We start from the raw sequence: 14,060 nt of genomic DNA on the forward strand, positions 1-14,060 counted from the left end.
GGCGGTTCAAACCCACCAGCCACTCCTCGGAAGGAAGGTTGGGCAATCCTACTTCCGTAGTGATACTGCCTCGGAAACCCAAGGAGGGGTCGCAATGAGTCGGGGCCGACTCGACGGCACGTAACAACAACAACAACAACATGGTAAATTAAAGTCAAGTGGGCTTACATAAGAAGGTATTTAAGTGGTATCACAAACAAATGGAAAACTAGTTTTTCCCTGTGCTATTAGTTACTTTATATAAGGACATAGGAACTTTCATCTTGAGGGAATGAATCACTAGGCCTAGAGGCTCAGGAACATAGTCTCAGGGGACACCAAGGTCAGTTGTCATAACAGAATCCACAAAGACAATGTTCTTCATCCTACTTTGGTGAGTAGTGACTGGGGTCTTAAAAGCTTGTGAGCAGCCATCTAAGGTGCAACTACTGGTCCTTCTCTGTCTGAAGCAAAGAAGAGTGAAAAAAATCAAAGACTCAGGAAACAATTGGTCCAAAAGACTAATGGAGCACGTGAATCTCAGCCTCCATGACCCTGAGATCAGAAGAACTAGATGGTGCCCGGCTACCACTGCTGATATCCCTGAAAGGGATCACAAGAAGAGGTCCCAGATAGAGTGGTGGAAAATGTGGAACAAAATTCAAAATCATAAAAAAGCCCAGGCTTATTGGTCCAACAGAGACTGGTGAAACCTCTGAGACACCCTTCAAGCCTGGAAGTGAACTCACTCCCCATGGCTCATCTTTCAGCCAAATGATAGGCCTGTTAGGTGAACAGTAACACCGGGGAGGTATGTGCTCATTAGAACAATCAATCACATAAGATCAAGGGGCAGCGATTGCCCAAGAACAAAGCTCAGAAGGCAGGAAGAGAGAGGACAGAAGGACAGAGAGGGAAACGGGAAACACAGGGAGGAGGTGGGAAGAACGCTGTTACCTTGTGAGAGTGCAATCAGTGTCACCAAACAGAATGTGACGGAACTGCTGGATGCAAAACCAATTTGCTCTGCAAAGTTTCACCCCAACCACAATGAGAAGTTAAAAAAGAAAACACGAACTTGACAGATAGTGATTACATGAGTATGCCCAATACCAGCCCCTCGGCTGCCTGGCCGTGCCATCTTAGCCTGCTTCCTGAACTTGTCTCTACCTCAGGTGCTGTGTCTGTAAAATGGAGTTAACAACATTCTCTCTCCCAGAAGGATTCTGGGAGGATTAAATTACATGACATGCATAGAAAGTTCAAGACCCAGCTTACAGTAAGAACGCATATATGGTAACTACTATTACTATTATCATGTTTTTAATAAACAGTGGATATACATAAGACAAGGAGTTCTGGTAGCATAGTGGCTAAAGCACTTGACTGCTAACCAGAAGGCTGGTGGTTCAAACCCACCAGCCACTCCTCGGAAGGAAGGTTGGGCAATCCTACTTCCATAGTGATACTGCCTCGGAAACCCAAGGAGGGGTCGCTATGAGTCGGGGCCAACTTGACGGCACATAACAAGAACAACAACATACATAAGACACAGACAAAAGGTAGGCAAGAACAGTAGAACAAACTGAGCACAAAACTCTGGCTCAATGTCATTCACGAAAATAGGAATAAACCTAAGCCCACGTGCAGAAGGACAGACAGTGCCTGTCAGAAGGTAGACTGACATCACTGAGCTCCGGGACAGATTTCAGAATGGACTGCCTGCCTGACTGAGGCCGAACCTCCGCCCACAGCCCTGTCATCCACTTACATGAGAGATTAACATCCAACTGTAAATGGCAAACAATAAGTCAGTGATTTTAGCCAACGTGTACGCAGTGCCTAAAGCACCTGACTGCTAACCAGAAAGCCAGCGGTTCAAACCTACCAGCCACTCCTCGGAAAGAAGATTGGGCAATCTACTTCCGTAGTGATACCGCCTCAGAAACCCAAAGAGGGGTTGCTGTGAGTCGGATCCAACTCCACAGCAGTGGGTTTGGTTTTGGTTTGGAAACTGTGAGAAAGTAAGTTTCAGTTTATCAAACATGCTTGTGATATTTCTGACAGCAGTAGATGACCAAAACAATCAATACCAGTCCTCAGTGTTGACAAACGTGCCATGATAACAGACAATGTTTAACGATGAGGAAACTGGGTGAGGGGTGTATGAAAACTCCACAGTATCTTTGCAACTTTTTTGGAAACCTAAAATTATTCCAAAATACATTCAGTGATGGATACCAGATGAAAGATTTAAGAGAATGTTTAGGACTTAAGGGAGTTTGGAGCTAACTGGCTAGAACACCCAATGTGGGAGTGCAGTGTTTTTATGTTCCATAGTTTCCAGAACTTTCCAGCCTCCTGTAGATAGCAGACACAATACAAGCAAATGGAACAATTCATTATGTTTTCTCCTCACGTCTGTTCTGTGACATGTATTATGTCTTCAGTTCTATTTGTGAAAGTAAGAAAGAGAGTCGGAAGGTGGCGGCAGGTGCAGTTTGAGGTGAGGAAAGACGTGCAGTGAGGGCAGCTGGCTGAGCCTGCCTCCATGGACCTGTGGACTGAAGGCAGTGAGACAGCTCTGTCTGGTCAATGCCAGCAACCGCAGCCACCACAGCCACCAGGCCTGGAGAGCATGTGCCAGGTGTTTCATATCTACCATTACACTTCACCACACTTCGCTATGAGGTGGCTCCCCATACTGCATTCTCCTTCTAAAGATCAGAGATTTGACCATTAGATAAGTAAGTTCCTTGGTCAAGATTGCAACTGGGATTCAATGACAAACATTTCTGACTTTTTCATTAAGTCACTAAGCCAAACAAAAGACAAGGAAAGCCCTTTAGGGCAATCACCCAAACACCTGGTTAGGGTGCACGCCTAACATCATTAGTGTTAACCAGATAAATCCTTGAAGGTCAGCAGAGGACTGAAAGCAACTCTAAGCTTTCCCTTCATTAATGGATTATGTGAGTGAGGTTTTATGAATGAGGCAACCTAAGGATAAATATGCCTGTCTTGAACACTTCCCATTTCAGTACCATTTCCCAAGATATGGAGTCTCTGGGTAGTGCAAATGGTTAATGGACTCTGCTAACCAAATGGTTGGAGGTTAGCGTCCCCCAGAGGAACCTGAGAAGAAAGGCCTGGGTATCTACTTCTGAAAACCTCAGCCACTGAAACCCTCTGGAGCCCAGCTCTACTTGGACACACATGGTGTTGCCATGACTTGGAGTCAACCTGACACCAACTGGGTTGTCTTCTTGGATGTTGTTGTTGTTGTTGTTATGTGCCGTTGAGTCGGACCCGACTCATAGCGACCCCTCCTTGGGTTGCCGAGGCAGTATCACTATGAAGTAGATTGCCCCATCTTCCTTCCGAGGAGTGGCTGGTGAATTTGAACTGCCAGCCTCCTGGTTAGTAGTCAGATGCCATAGGCACTATACTACCAGAGCTCCTTCTTCTCAGATATATACCTATATGTGCACACACACACGTACCTACATACACAGACCAGCAGAAAATGGGTTCCAACCACCTCCAGAAATACTAGATTCTATTATTTTTTCTTTTAAATTGGATGTCAGCAAGAAGAACAGTATCCTGAGATGTATACAGTATGTAAGAGGACTGCTGAACACTTGCCTGATATGTAACACGTGTTAGTCCCCGTCTAACTTTCAGAGAGGACATCTGCTTCCAATTGGCCCCAGACTGTCTTTTGCTATTTGTGTTTTAGGCCTTAGACTTCTTTGAATCATCATGGCATCTCAAAAGTGCAGAGTAAGCTCATACCAGAAGGAAAAGGAAGAAGTTTCCACGGAACAGAGTTCCATTTTGGCCACTATGAAGTTATTTTAGATATCAAAACTATCTACGCTGATGACACTCTCTTGGAGTTAGGAACACAACAGATTTTCAAAAACTGTTGCCCCTTTGCCTAGACTATCTGATTACGTTTGTTATCGACCTACTTACATACTTTATTTGGTTGATGCGAGTAGTTTTCTGCGCTCATTATTGCAGATTTGTTAACATTTTCTTTTCTTTTTAAATGTGGCCCCTTTCTGTTTGTGCTCTACCTCTTAAACCGAATAGCCGTCTTCACTCCCACAAGTCATTGCCATTATCTCGAGCTAATAAATCATGAATCCAGCGAAGAAGACATTAATTGCTTTACGTAAGTCTGAAATTCGCCAGCAAGAGCTGTGGGAGGCACTGGCAAGGACAGTCCACCCCCATTGGGGGACACCACCAGGTCAGATGGGACTAGGTGGAAAGGGTATGGGTCATATTTGAACTAGCATGCTCTTCTCTCTCTGGGCTGAATATAAGCCCAGCCAGGGAGCTCTGGTGGCACAGTGCCTAAGGCTGACTGCTAATCAAAAGGCTGGCAGTTCAAACCCACCAGCCACTCCTCGGAAGGAAGATTGGGCAATCTATTTCCATAGAGATACGGCCTCGGAAACCCAAGGAGGGGTCGCTATGAGTCAGAATTGACTCCACGGAAGTGGGTTTGGTTTTTTTGGTTTTATGAGTGTGATTACCAGCGAGTCCTGCCTTACAGATGGAAGCCGGGTTTTGTTAGACAACAAACATGGCTCTAGTAATTGAATATGAATCACTGATCCAGACACGTGGGCAAGAGTCTATTAAACAGTGATGGCAAACAGCCACAGGCTGCCTGTATGAGTCACAGGCATCTCATCAAAAAAGGGAATTAAGTTCCCAGTAAGGCAGCACTGGCTTTGTGAACATTACATTAAAGGCTTAAGAGGATGGCCCTTTTGTTCTTCTGGGACACAGGGCAGAGGACATTCCCAGAGGCCCTTTCATCTAGCTGTGCCCTATGTATTTCACTTAATGAACGCCCCTGAGATAAGAGTTATGGCACACATGTCATGTATGGGCTTGAACTGGTTTTTGTTTTTATAGTCAACTTGAGCTCTGTAGCTTTGCCATGATCTGCAGTCAGGTGAAGTTCAGCCAAAAGAACCTCAGGGGACAAGCTTTCCTGAGCAACTGCTGGTTAGAAGGACCATAATCACAGACTGAAAGTAGAATGGCTGTGTTTGGTGGGTCCTCAAAAAGTTAAACATAATTCCCATAAACCAAAAAAAAAAAAAAAGCAATTCCACTCCTTCCTATATATGCCCAGGAGAACTGAAAGCAGGGACTCAAACAGATACCTGTACAGCAGTGTTCTCGTTCACAATCGCCAAAAGCTGGAAACAACCCAAGTGTTTATCAACAGATGACAAGTGTAGTCTATCCACATGGTAGAAGATTGCTCAGCCATGAAGAGAAAGGAATTTCTGATACATGCTACAACATGGATGAACCTTGACAACATTACAGTGAGTGAAACAAGTCGGACACAAAAGGACACACACAGTGTGATCGCAATTACATGAGATGTCTAAAACAGGCACATGCACAGAGACAGAGAATAGAGCAGTGGCTACCACCAGCCAGGGAGAAGGACACTTGGGGTGATACTGCTTAATGGGCACAGAGATCTGGTTTGCATGAGTCAGCATTTTGGAAATGGATAATGGTGATGATTGTGGAACATGGTGAACATAATTAATGCCAATATTCTACAGTTAAGATTGCAAATGTTTTATCTATTTTACCACACACACACACACACACAAGTAGAATGATGGAGTTGGCCATTTTTCTTCCAATTACTATCGTTTCCTTAAACCCCAAATCTTTGGTATAAGATAACATCTTTATCTGCACTTTGAAAATCTCTTTGTTCTGCTGGGTCCCCATAAACTGCTGACTCTATTGGACGCTTATCTGAACCAAGTTACCTCCCCCAGTTTGATATAAGAAGTTTCCTCACATGTAAGTTTTATCACATAAGACATGATGAGCAAAGCACTTGCAGGAAATGTCATCTTCTTGCAGAAACTCACATCGCAATTACCTCTGGCAACGGTGGACAGATATCGCCACAGAAAAGATAGAACAGATTATTGGAATCCACAGATAAGCCTCAAGTCTCATTTCAGCCAAAACTTTCAAATGCTTCCCCACTGCCAACTGACTTCCCTCAGAGTTTCTGTAAGCTGCAAAACAGTACTGACTGGAAGTCTATTCTCTTGCTTATCATTCAAAATTTAAAGCCATTTGTTTAGAATCTTGAAGAAAGCATAACACACCATCCTTTAGAATTAGTAACTTCCCAAAATCAAGTTACTCTACATTGTAGCTAAAGCACCACATCTACCATTGAAAATATGCACGTGTGTCACTTCGTGGGTTAAACTATATTGTGTCAGTCTGTTGTGTATAATCTCATTCCCGTGAGAAAAGGGGATTTGTCATTTCCAGAAGGAAGAGGTGCAGATGTTCAAGGACTGCTCCTCCTCCAGCTCAGACCTTCCTACCAAAGAAAACAGAGTAAGACACCGGGGGAGAAACTAACAGGAGAAAGAACTGAAAGGGCTGAGGAAGCAGGGCAGCTGGAGAGCTGAGAAAGCAGAAATTTCACATAGAATTCTCTAGAAGGTGCGGTGACGGGCCCACCTGAAAAATGGATCCTCACCCACTGCACTCTCCAGATCGTACATACCCCAGAATGTATCCCTGAGACTGTCCCTGGGCCTCAGGACCACCAGCCACTAAGCCTCACTCCAGATAGGAGCTCAGGAATCAGCACAGAGGCCAGCTTCTCAGGATTGCATCTCCTACCCCATGCCTCCCAGCTGCAACTCTTCACCTTGTCTGCACTTGCAGGATGGTCCACACGGAGAGGTCATTCGGAGCTTTGGCTCACAAACCTCTGGTTCTACATGAAGCTCCTTTCTTTTTATTGGCTCCTTACCTGCTCCCTGGTACCCTCCTTACCTTCTCTAACTATACGACACTCGACTATTGGCTCCCCACAATTATGGAGAAGCCCAGGACCCTAACATCTAACACATCAATGGTCTTAGTTTCTTCTGGACTGCTTCACCTGAGCACCCCACATGTCCTAAAATAGTGACTGGAAGATGAAACCTGCCCCAAAGCTACCGAATGAGTGGCTGACGAGAGGAACTAACATGTAGATGTGCATTTCAAGAAGCTTGTGAAAAATGGGAACACTGGGAAGTATTTCATATACCGACTCAGTGGAAGACTGCAGAAACAACGGTGCCTCACCACCAATGAGCCACTTAATCATCACCTTTAGCATCCTGTGGCCATCTCTTGCATCGAACAACAGCATAACATCTAGTCTCCAACATCACACAAAAGCCTAGTAGCTAGAGGAGCTGGACTTGTCTTCATGGGAACCCTGTCACCCTTGCACAATTGGTAATTTGGAAATACAGGCTCCAGAAGAAGACGTGTTAATCTCAGGAGTTTTCTGGATGTTACTATACCACGTACTACAACCACATTTCTGCTTTTCTCATCTAGGTAAGCCTGAGACTAGAGTAGTGAACAAAACAAGATTGTGACTTGGCATCCACGGCAGAATGATTTTCTCTGCTGCTCCTGCTTCTGAGTTCCATGTTCTTGGGCTCATACATCATTGCCTGGAGTGGGCATATTACCACTCTTCATTTCTCTAACATGGTGTTCAGACACAAGGACTAATGAATCTATCCATCAAACCAAGGAAAATCAAGAAGCTGGAGACAGGCTGACCACATGAAATCAATTAGGCACGTCCAACTTACAAGCTTCCCGGAGCTTCTCCTTGTCGTAGTGGAATCCTTCATAGTCTTGTAAACTGATTTTGTTCACTCGGATCCGCAGGCGGTCTGGGACAGACTGGGGACTGCAAAATAAGACCACGTCGTTAGATACGAGAAAGTGGAGCTGGGTGTCACACACCTGGAGAGACTAACAGCAGTACAGTCTCTTCATGCTTAGAAGGAAAAGTTCTCACGAAAGCAGAACTGTGGGTCCTTTCCCAAATACTGCAACTATCTGGAGCACTCTTCTCCAAAAATTTCCGAGTTTCTGGAGTTTGGGTAAGGACATGACACTAAGCAGAAAACGCCTCTCAGCCCATGCTTACAGTATGTCTTCTATTCATTGATTCACAGTTTTAATAAGATCATGTCTTGGTTCCACAGCATACGTGATGTAGCGAGTCTGAAACAGGAGGAGTGAGGTGGAGCTGTAAGAACTACCCTGGGCAAACGTGCCAACAACAGTGGGCACAGCCAATGGCAACCGCACAGGGATAGAGTATCTACAAAAATCAGACCGAGAACCTCGACAGGCCAGGACTCGGATTGAAATCACCCTACACATCACAGAAGTCTCAGCTAAAGTGTATTAAAACCAGTGCTGCCCCGGGATGGTACCTCTGAACACGAAACTGAAGAACAACTTTAAATGATGTCCAGTGTTGTTTTGTTAAGGTCATGAAGCATGGAATGAACTTCAGTATGGTCAGGACACATTCAGCAATTAAAGGGGGCAACACCACACTTTCCGAAGTCTCCTGTTCTCCCTCAGAATGACTTTTTCTAGACCCTTTTGATTTTCTTAAGTAACATTTTCAAAACAGTTAATTGTGGGCATTAGTTGAATGAAATTATTTAGTGTTCCTCACCATCACTATCAATCAGTACATTTAAACCCACTCCTCACTTATTGACCTGGGTAGGTTCCAAAGACCAGGTCATTATGCAAAAAATCAGCATGACGCAAAAATGGAGGACGACCACATCAGATCACAAAATGGAAGATGGCTATGTCATTACATAACTACCAAGTTTCATCATTACATAACTGTCAAATTGTATCATCACATAAGTGCCAAGTTACATCATTACATAATTGCCAAACCACTGAGAATCACGACCCAGCCCACTGACACATAATCTTAAACATCAGCTGCCATTACTCTTGCATCACACTTCAGCATTCACTACTGCCCCACGTATGTTGTTAATGTGCAAAATAGATTTTTTACTATTGTCGTAAATGTGAAAATTTGGATAACAAGATAAGTAAGTATGGTCCTGTAACATAACACAATCCCCACTTGTCTTTCCACAGTAACTATTATACTAAGATTTCCTTGGTTCAAAGAGAGGATTACTTCTCCTTTCTTCTATTACAGAACAATCATCACCACTGATGAGAGCAGAAAGAACGTCATTATTCCTCAACTCTGTTCAGTGGATGGATGGACAGATGGATGAAAGGGAACAGGAAAGGAAGAAAGGAAGGGAAGGGAGAGAGGGAGGGAAGGGGGAAGGAAAGGAATTGAAAGAGGAAAGGAGAGAAAGAGGGAAGGAGGGAGGAGATACTTTTAAAATATTGTCAGGACACCTCTCTCTACCTCTACATCAAACACACATACATGTATACACACTCATTTAATTTCACTGCAACTCTGGAAGAGGAGAGGAAAAAATAATTCAATCTCATTCTTTTCTCTAAAATCTCAGGGCAAAATATATCTCCCTCAATCAAAAATAACACATATGTATTCAACTACAGAGACATACATGTACAACCACACATAGTACTCCACACACACACACACACACACAATATGAAGCTATGACTATTTCAATACCTAGATATAAATGCACAAATTCTATAAAGAGATGGTAAGCCTGTTTGAAGGTCATCAGATTAAAAGCAAAGCCAGTACAAAACCACAGACATGGGCATTTCCAGGGGAAAGCTGAAAACACAAACATGATGGCTGTGTCATCCATTCGCTCAGAGCTGGTCTGTTGGGTGTCTACTCTGTGTCAGCACCCGGCTGGACGTTGACCAGGCATGATGAATAAAACTGACATGAGTATTTAAGTAGTCATGGGAGTGATGGTTTGAAAACCAAAAAACCAAGCTCACTGCCATCGAGTCGATTCCGACTCATAGTGACCCCTTCTGGGTTTCCGAGGTGGTAAATGGAAGTAGATTGCCCAGTCTTCCTTCCATGGATGGTTGCTTTGGCTTCTGGTTAGCAGTCAGCTGCCTTAGGCACTATGCCACCAGAGATCCTTTGTTAAAAAGTATCTGAATGCAAATTGATGGAACAGACCTTAAATATCATGCATTCCCACACCATCATTTATAGATAAGGAAATGAGGCTCAAAGCGCGAGTGTCTTTAGTCACAGAGCTACCTGTGGCAGAGATGGGTGAAGAGCTCTGGGTGCTAGCTTCATCCAATTCCTGTTCCTCTTTGTGCAATGCCCTCTGAGGAGTCTATGCCCTCCAGTCAAAGGATCAATAGCAGGAATCCCTGTGATTTGATGGCAAAACCGTCAAGCCTGGTTTAACAAGTCAGGTGGTCTCCAGGTGCTCAGAATCTTTTTATTAATGAACCATCGACAGGGTGTGGTTAAGTAGATTGTGGGACATTCAAACAAGACAACACTGGGAAGATATCACAAATGAGTGTAGAGATCTACATTCATTTAGAGGGAAGTCTAGTGACCAGGACATACTGCTAAGTGAAAACAAGTCATGGACAATTCGTCGTTGTTGTTGTTTGGTACTGACGAGCTGGCTCCGGCTCATAGCAACCCTGGGTACAAAAGAATGAAACACTGCCCCGACACGTGGCATCCTCACAATCCTTGCAGCCACGGTGTCAATCCATCTCATTGAGGGCCTCTCCCTTTTTCACTGACCCTTCACTTTACCAAGCATGACATCCTTCTCTAGGGAATTGGCCCTTATGACCACATGACCAAAGTAGGTGAGATGAAGTCTGGCCACTCTCACTTCTAAGGAGCATTCTGGCTGTTCTTCTTCTGGGACAGATTAGTTAGTTCCTTTGGTAGTACTCAGTACCTTCAGTAGGAGCTCTGGTAGCATAGTGGCTAACGCACTTGACTGCTAACCAGAAGGCTGATGGTTCAAACCCACCAGCCACTCCTCGGAAGGAAGGTTGGGCAATCTACTTCCGTAGAAATACTGCCTTGGAAACCCAAGTAGTGGTCGCTATGAATCAGATCTGACTCGACAGTACATAACAACAACAAGAGTACTTTCAGTATGCTTTGCCAATACCACAACTCAAAAGCGTCAACTCTTCTTTGGTCTTCCTTATTCATCGTCCAGCTCTCACATGCATGTGAGGCTACTGAAAACATCATGGCTTGGGTTAGGCACATCTTAGTCTTCAAGGAGATATCTTTGCTCTTCAGCACTTTAAAGAGGTCTTTTGCAGCAGATTTGCACAGTGCAAACCATCATCTGATTTTTTTACTACTGCTTCCATTGGTGTTGATTGTGGAACTAAGTAATATGAGAGTTTCTGTGACAAACAGTGACCACAGACTGTTAGTACCAAATACTTCCCCCAAATTAAAGGCATTTGATTGTTTAATTCTCGATTCCATCCATGTGATCTGCAAAGACTGTAATTATCAAGTATTTTCCTACAAGTACAGGAGATAAGAGGAACTTTTGATGCATACAATGAGGTATTCCATGTACTGTGTCATGGAAGAGGGGGAGGGCAGAGGTGAAAAGAGCCCGACCCACACATTTTTTTAAGAAACAGTAGGTCTAATGGCAGCAGGCTCTGGTCTTCTCCAGGTGAGCTGAAGGTATCAAAACTAAAGTTACAACAGAGGTAAGCAGTTGCCATGGAGTCGACATGGCTGCCCCATTTGTGTCAGAGAAGAACTGTGGACCAGAGGGTTTTCAATGGCTAATTTTTCAGAAGGGGATCACTAGGCCCTTCTTCCAAGGGGCTTCTGAGTGGACTCGAACCTCCAACGTTTTGTCTACCAGCTGATCACGTTGACTATTTATACCACCCATGACTTCACACAGCAGCAGCTGCCCAGTGGGACACGGGAGTCAGAAGATGACAGCAGACCAGTCTCTGTGCTCTTCCACGGACCTCCCTGACTTTGAGCTCACCAACGTGCACCACCTTCCAGTTTGTCAGTGCCCGCCCTCAGTCTACATGCTTTCAACCCTAGTTTTCCACCTCTGCCCTCCAACCCTGACCCACACCCTACTGCTCCTAAACCAGGGCTCCCACCAATCTTCCTGACTCACACCATGGGCACACAACAGGGACCGTCATTTGCATAGAACTTTCCAGATGACAAAGTGGTTCACATACTATCTTGCTGCACCTCCTAAATGACCAGCTGAGCAAGATGGAAGAAAATGGAGATTCACCCACTACCCGCTGCCTTGTTCCATCCACCTTCCTGCATGTTGACACTAGAGCTCCCATCTTCTCCAACAACCTAGGGAGCACCCCAGTTTCTCACCAGTAGAGGTGTGCTCATATCCATACTTCTGACTTGTGACTCTGGTCTCAGCTGTTGCCCTAGATGAGATATATCAGCAAAGTGTAGGGCTGCAGACCACAATGTCCACGGTGGGCCCTCCAAGTTATTCATAACTCTGATGCAGACAGGAAGGAGCCCTGATGGTACAGCGGTAACCAAAAGTTTGAACCCACCGTGGAAGGAAGATGTGGCAGTCTGCTTCCATAAAGATTACAGCCTTAAAAACCTTGCAGGGCAGTTCTACTTTGTCCTACAGAGTTGCTATGAGTTGGAATTTGACTCAACAGCAAAAGGTCTGGTTTTAAGTGTAGCTGTAGATGGTAAGTATGGGAGGCATACTTAGTGAGGTGGTTAGAAGTTCAGACCCCAGTCAGGTGGCCTGGATTTGAGGTAAGGTTCTTCTAATTATGGCTAATCAGAAAAATTTTTCCCTCTGTTGCCTTACAGGTAGAGTGGGAGAAATAACCGTATCTACCTCATAGGAGTATCATGACAATTAAATGAGTCAATGCACATAATGCAGTTTAGGAAAATGCCTGGCCCACCTGAAGGGCTCATTCACCAGTGGCTACTGAGTCCATTCTCACTTGTGGTGACCCTGTGTGTATCAGAGTAGAACTGTGCTCCTTAAGGGTTTCAGTGACTGATTTTTTCAGAAATAGACCACCAGGCCTTTCTTCCAAGGTACCTGGGTAGGCTTGAACCTTTCAGTTAGGAGCTGAGCGTGCTGTCTGCACTGCCCAGGGACAGTGTCCCATCGATTGTAGCTATTATCACTGTAATTATTCTGCAAACTGCTCTCCTAGTTAAGGTTCTTCCTAGCAAATGATACCATCTGCTGCTGCCAGATGTTGTAGGAGGTTGACGGCACCACAAGAGCATTGTTGGGCATCCCTAACAAGCTCCTGGGCTTCCTCTGGGAGAAAGCTGTCTGGCTTGGCTGGTGTCAGAACATTCTATGTGCCTGAATCTTCTCCCTGGTATTTTACAGGCCAACTAACAACATGAAAATGGACAGCTAAAACATGGGGGAGACAGAGTGCACAGAGATTAAATAAAGGCCAAGTAATTCAATTGTGTTCCTTTATGTCACAATGTATTAGTGCCCCACTAATGGCTGGCAGAAGGTGGAGGATGACAAAGCTGCCTCTTGGTGTCTGGGGAACAGCACTGCTATTAGTTTTCTAAAATTAAATGTTGCCAAGAAAGTTAGTAAAGCATAGAAGAGACTCACCCCCTGCATAAAAATGTGTTTCCCTTAGAGCCAACAGTTACCAAAAGCAACTCGTATACTGACTAGGCTCTGTATTGGGCCACTGAACCCAAATGCCTGGAGCCTCTCAGGTTCTGAAAGGGATCTGGAAATCTGGGATACCCCTTGAAATTGGGGCAGTGACCCCAACCTGCAGCCTCCTCACTAATTCCCTCTGAGATGCTGGGATTGGGCCCCTTACACAGAGTGGCAGCATGGCTTCAAACCGGTTTGAACTGGTTCAGTCATGGCCAACACAGCGAAATTGGTACGGACCTGAGTTTGTAAAATGTGAGTGTAATGGAATAATAACTAGAACAAGAAATATTATGCATTGAAGCCCTGGAATGGGAGACTAAAAGGACCCATAGTAAGCCCTTTTAGGAACCTGATGTGGGTGCCTGGATTACTGGCAGCACTGTAGAGAACAGCACACACTCAAAGTGGTGTGGTTGACCACCATCTTTGAGCTGGGCACTGTTGTTTCTGACTCTGCTTGTCAAGAGATCTGGTTGCTATGTAATGCACACACTTTCCTTGTTTCCTAAGAGGGAGATTAAGCTTCTATAAGGGCACCGACCCATATAT

General features: G+C 44.7%; 1 protein-coding gene across 1 annotated transcript in view; it reads right to left on the minus strand.

The window, feature by feature from the left end:
- DGKI (diacylglycerol kinase iota) overlaps positions 1–14,060 on the minus strand; it is a 380,807-nt gene that overhangs the window by 139,129 nt on the left and 227,618 nt on the right. Inside the window, exon 23 of the mRNA XM_042782691.1 lies at positions 7,665–7,765. Within this exon, the coding sequence (XP_042638625.1) occupies positions 7,665–7,765 (101 nt within the window). The remainder of the gene's footprint in view (positions 1–7,664; positions 7,766–14,060) is intronic.

This window comes from Orycteropus afer, unplaced genomic scaffold (genome assembly GCF_000298275.1).
Source record: "Orycteropus afer afer isolate SDZICR_OR568_19922 unplaced genomic scaffold, OryAfe1.0 scaffold00413, whole genome shotgun sequence".
NCBI lineage: Eukaryota > Metazoa > Chordata > Mammalia > Tubulidentata > Orycteropodidae > Orycteropus > Orycteropus afer.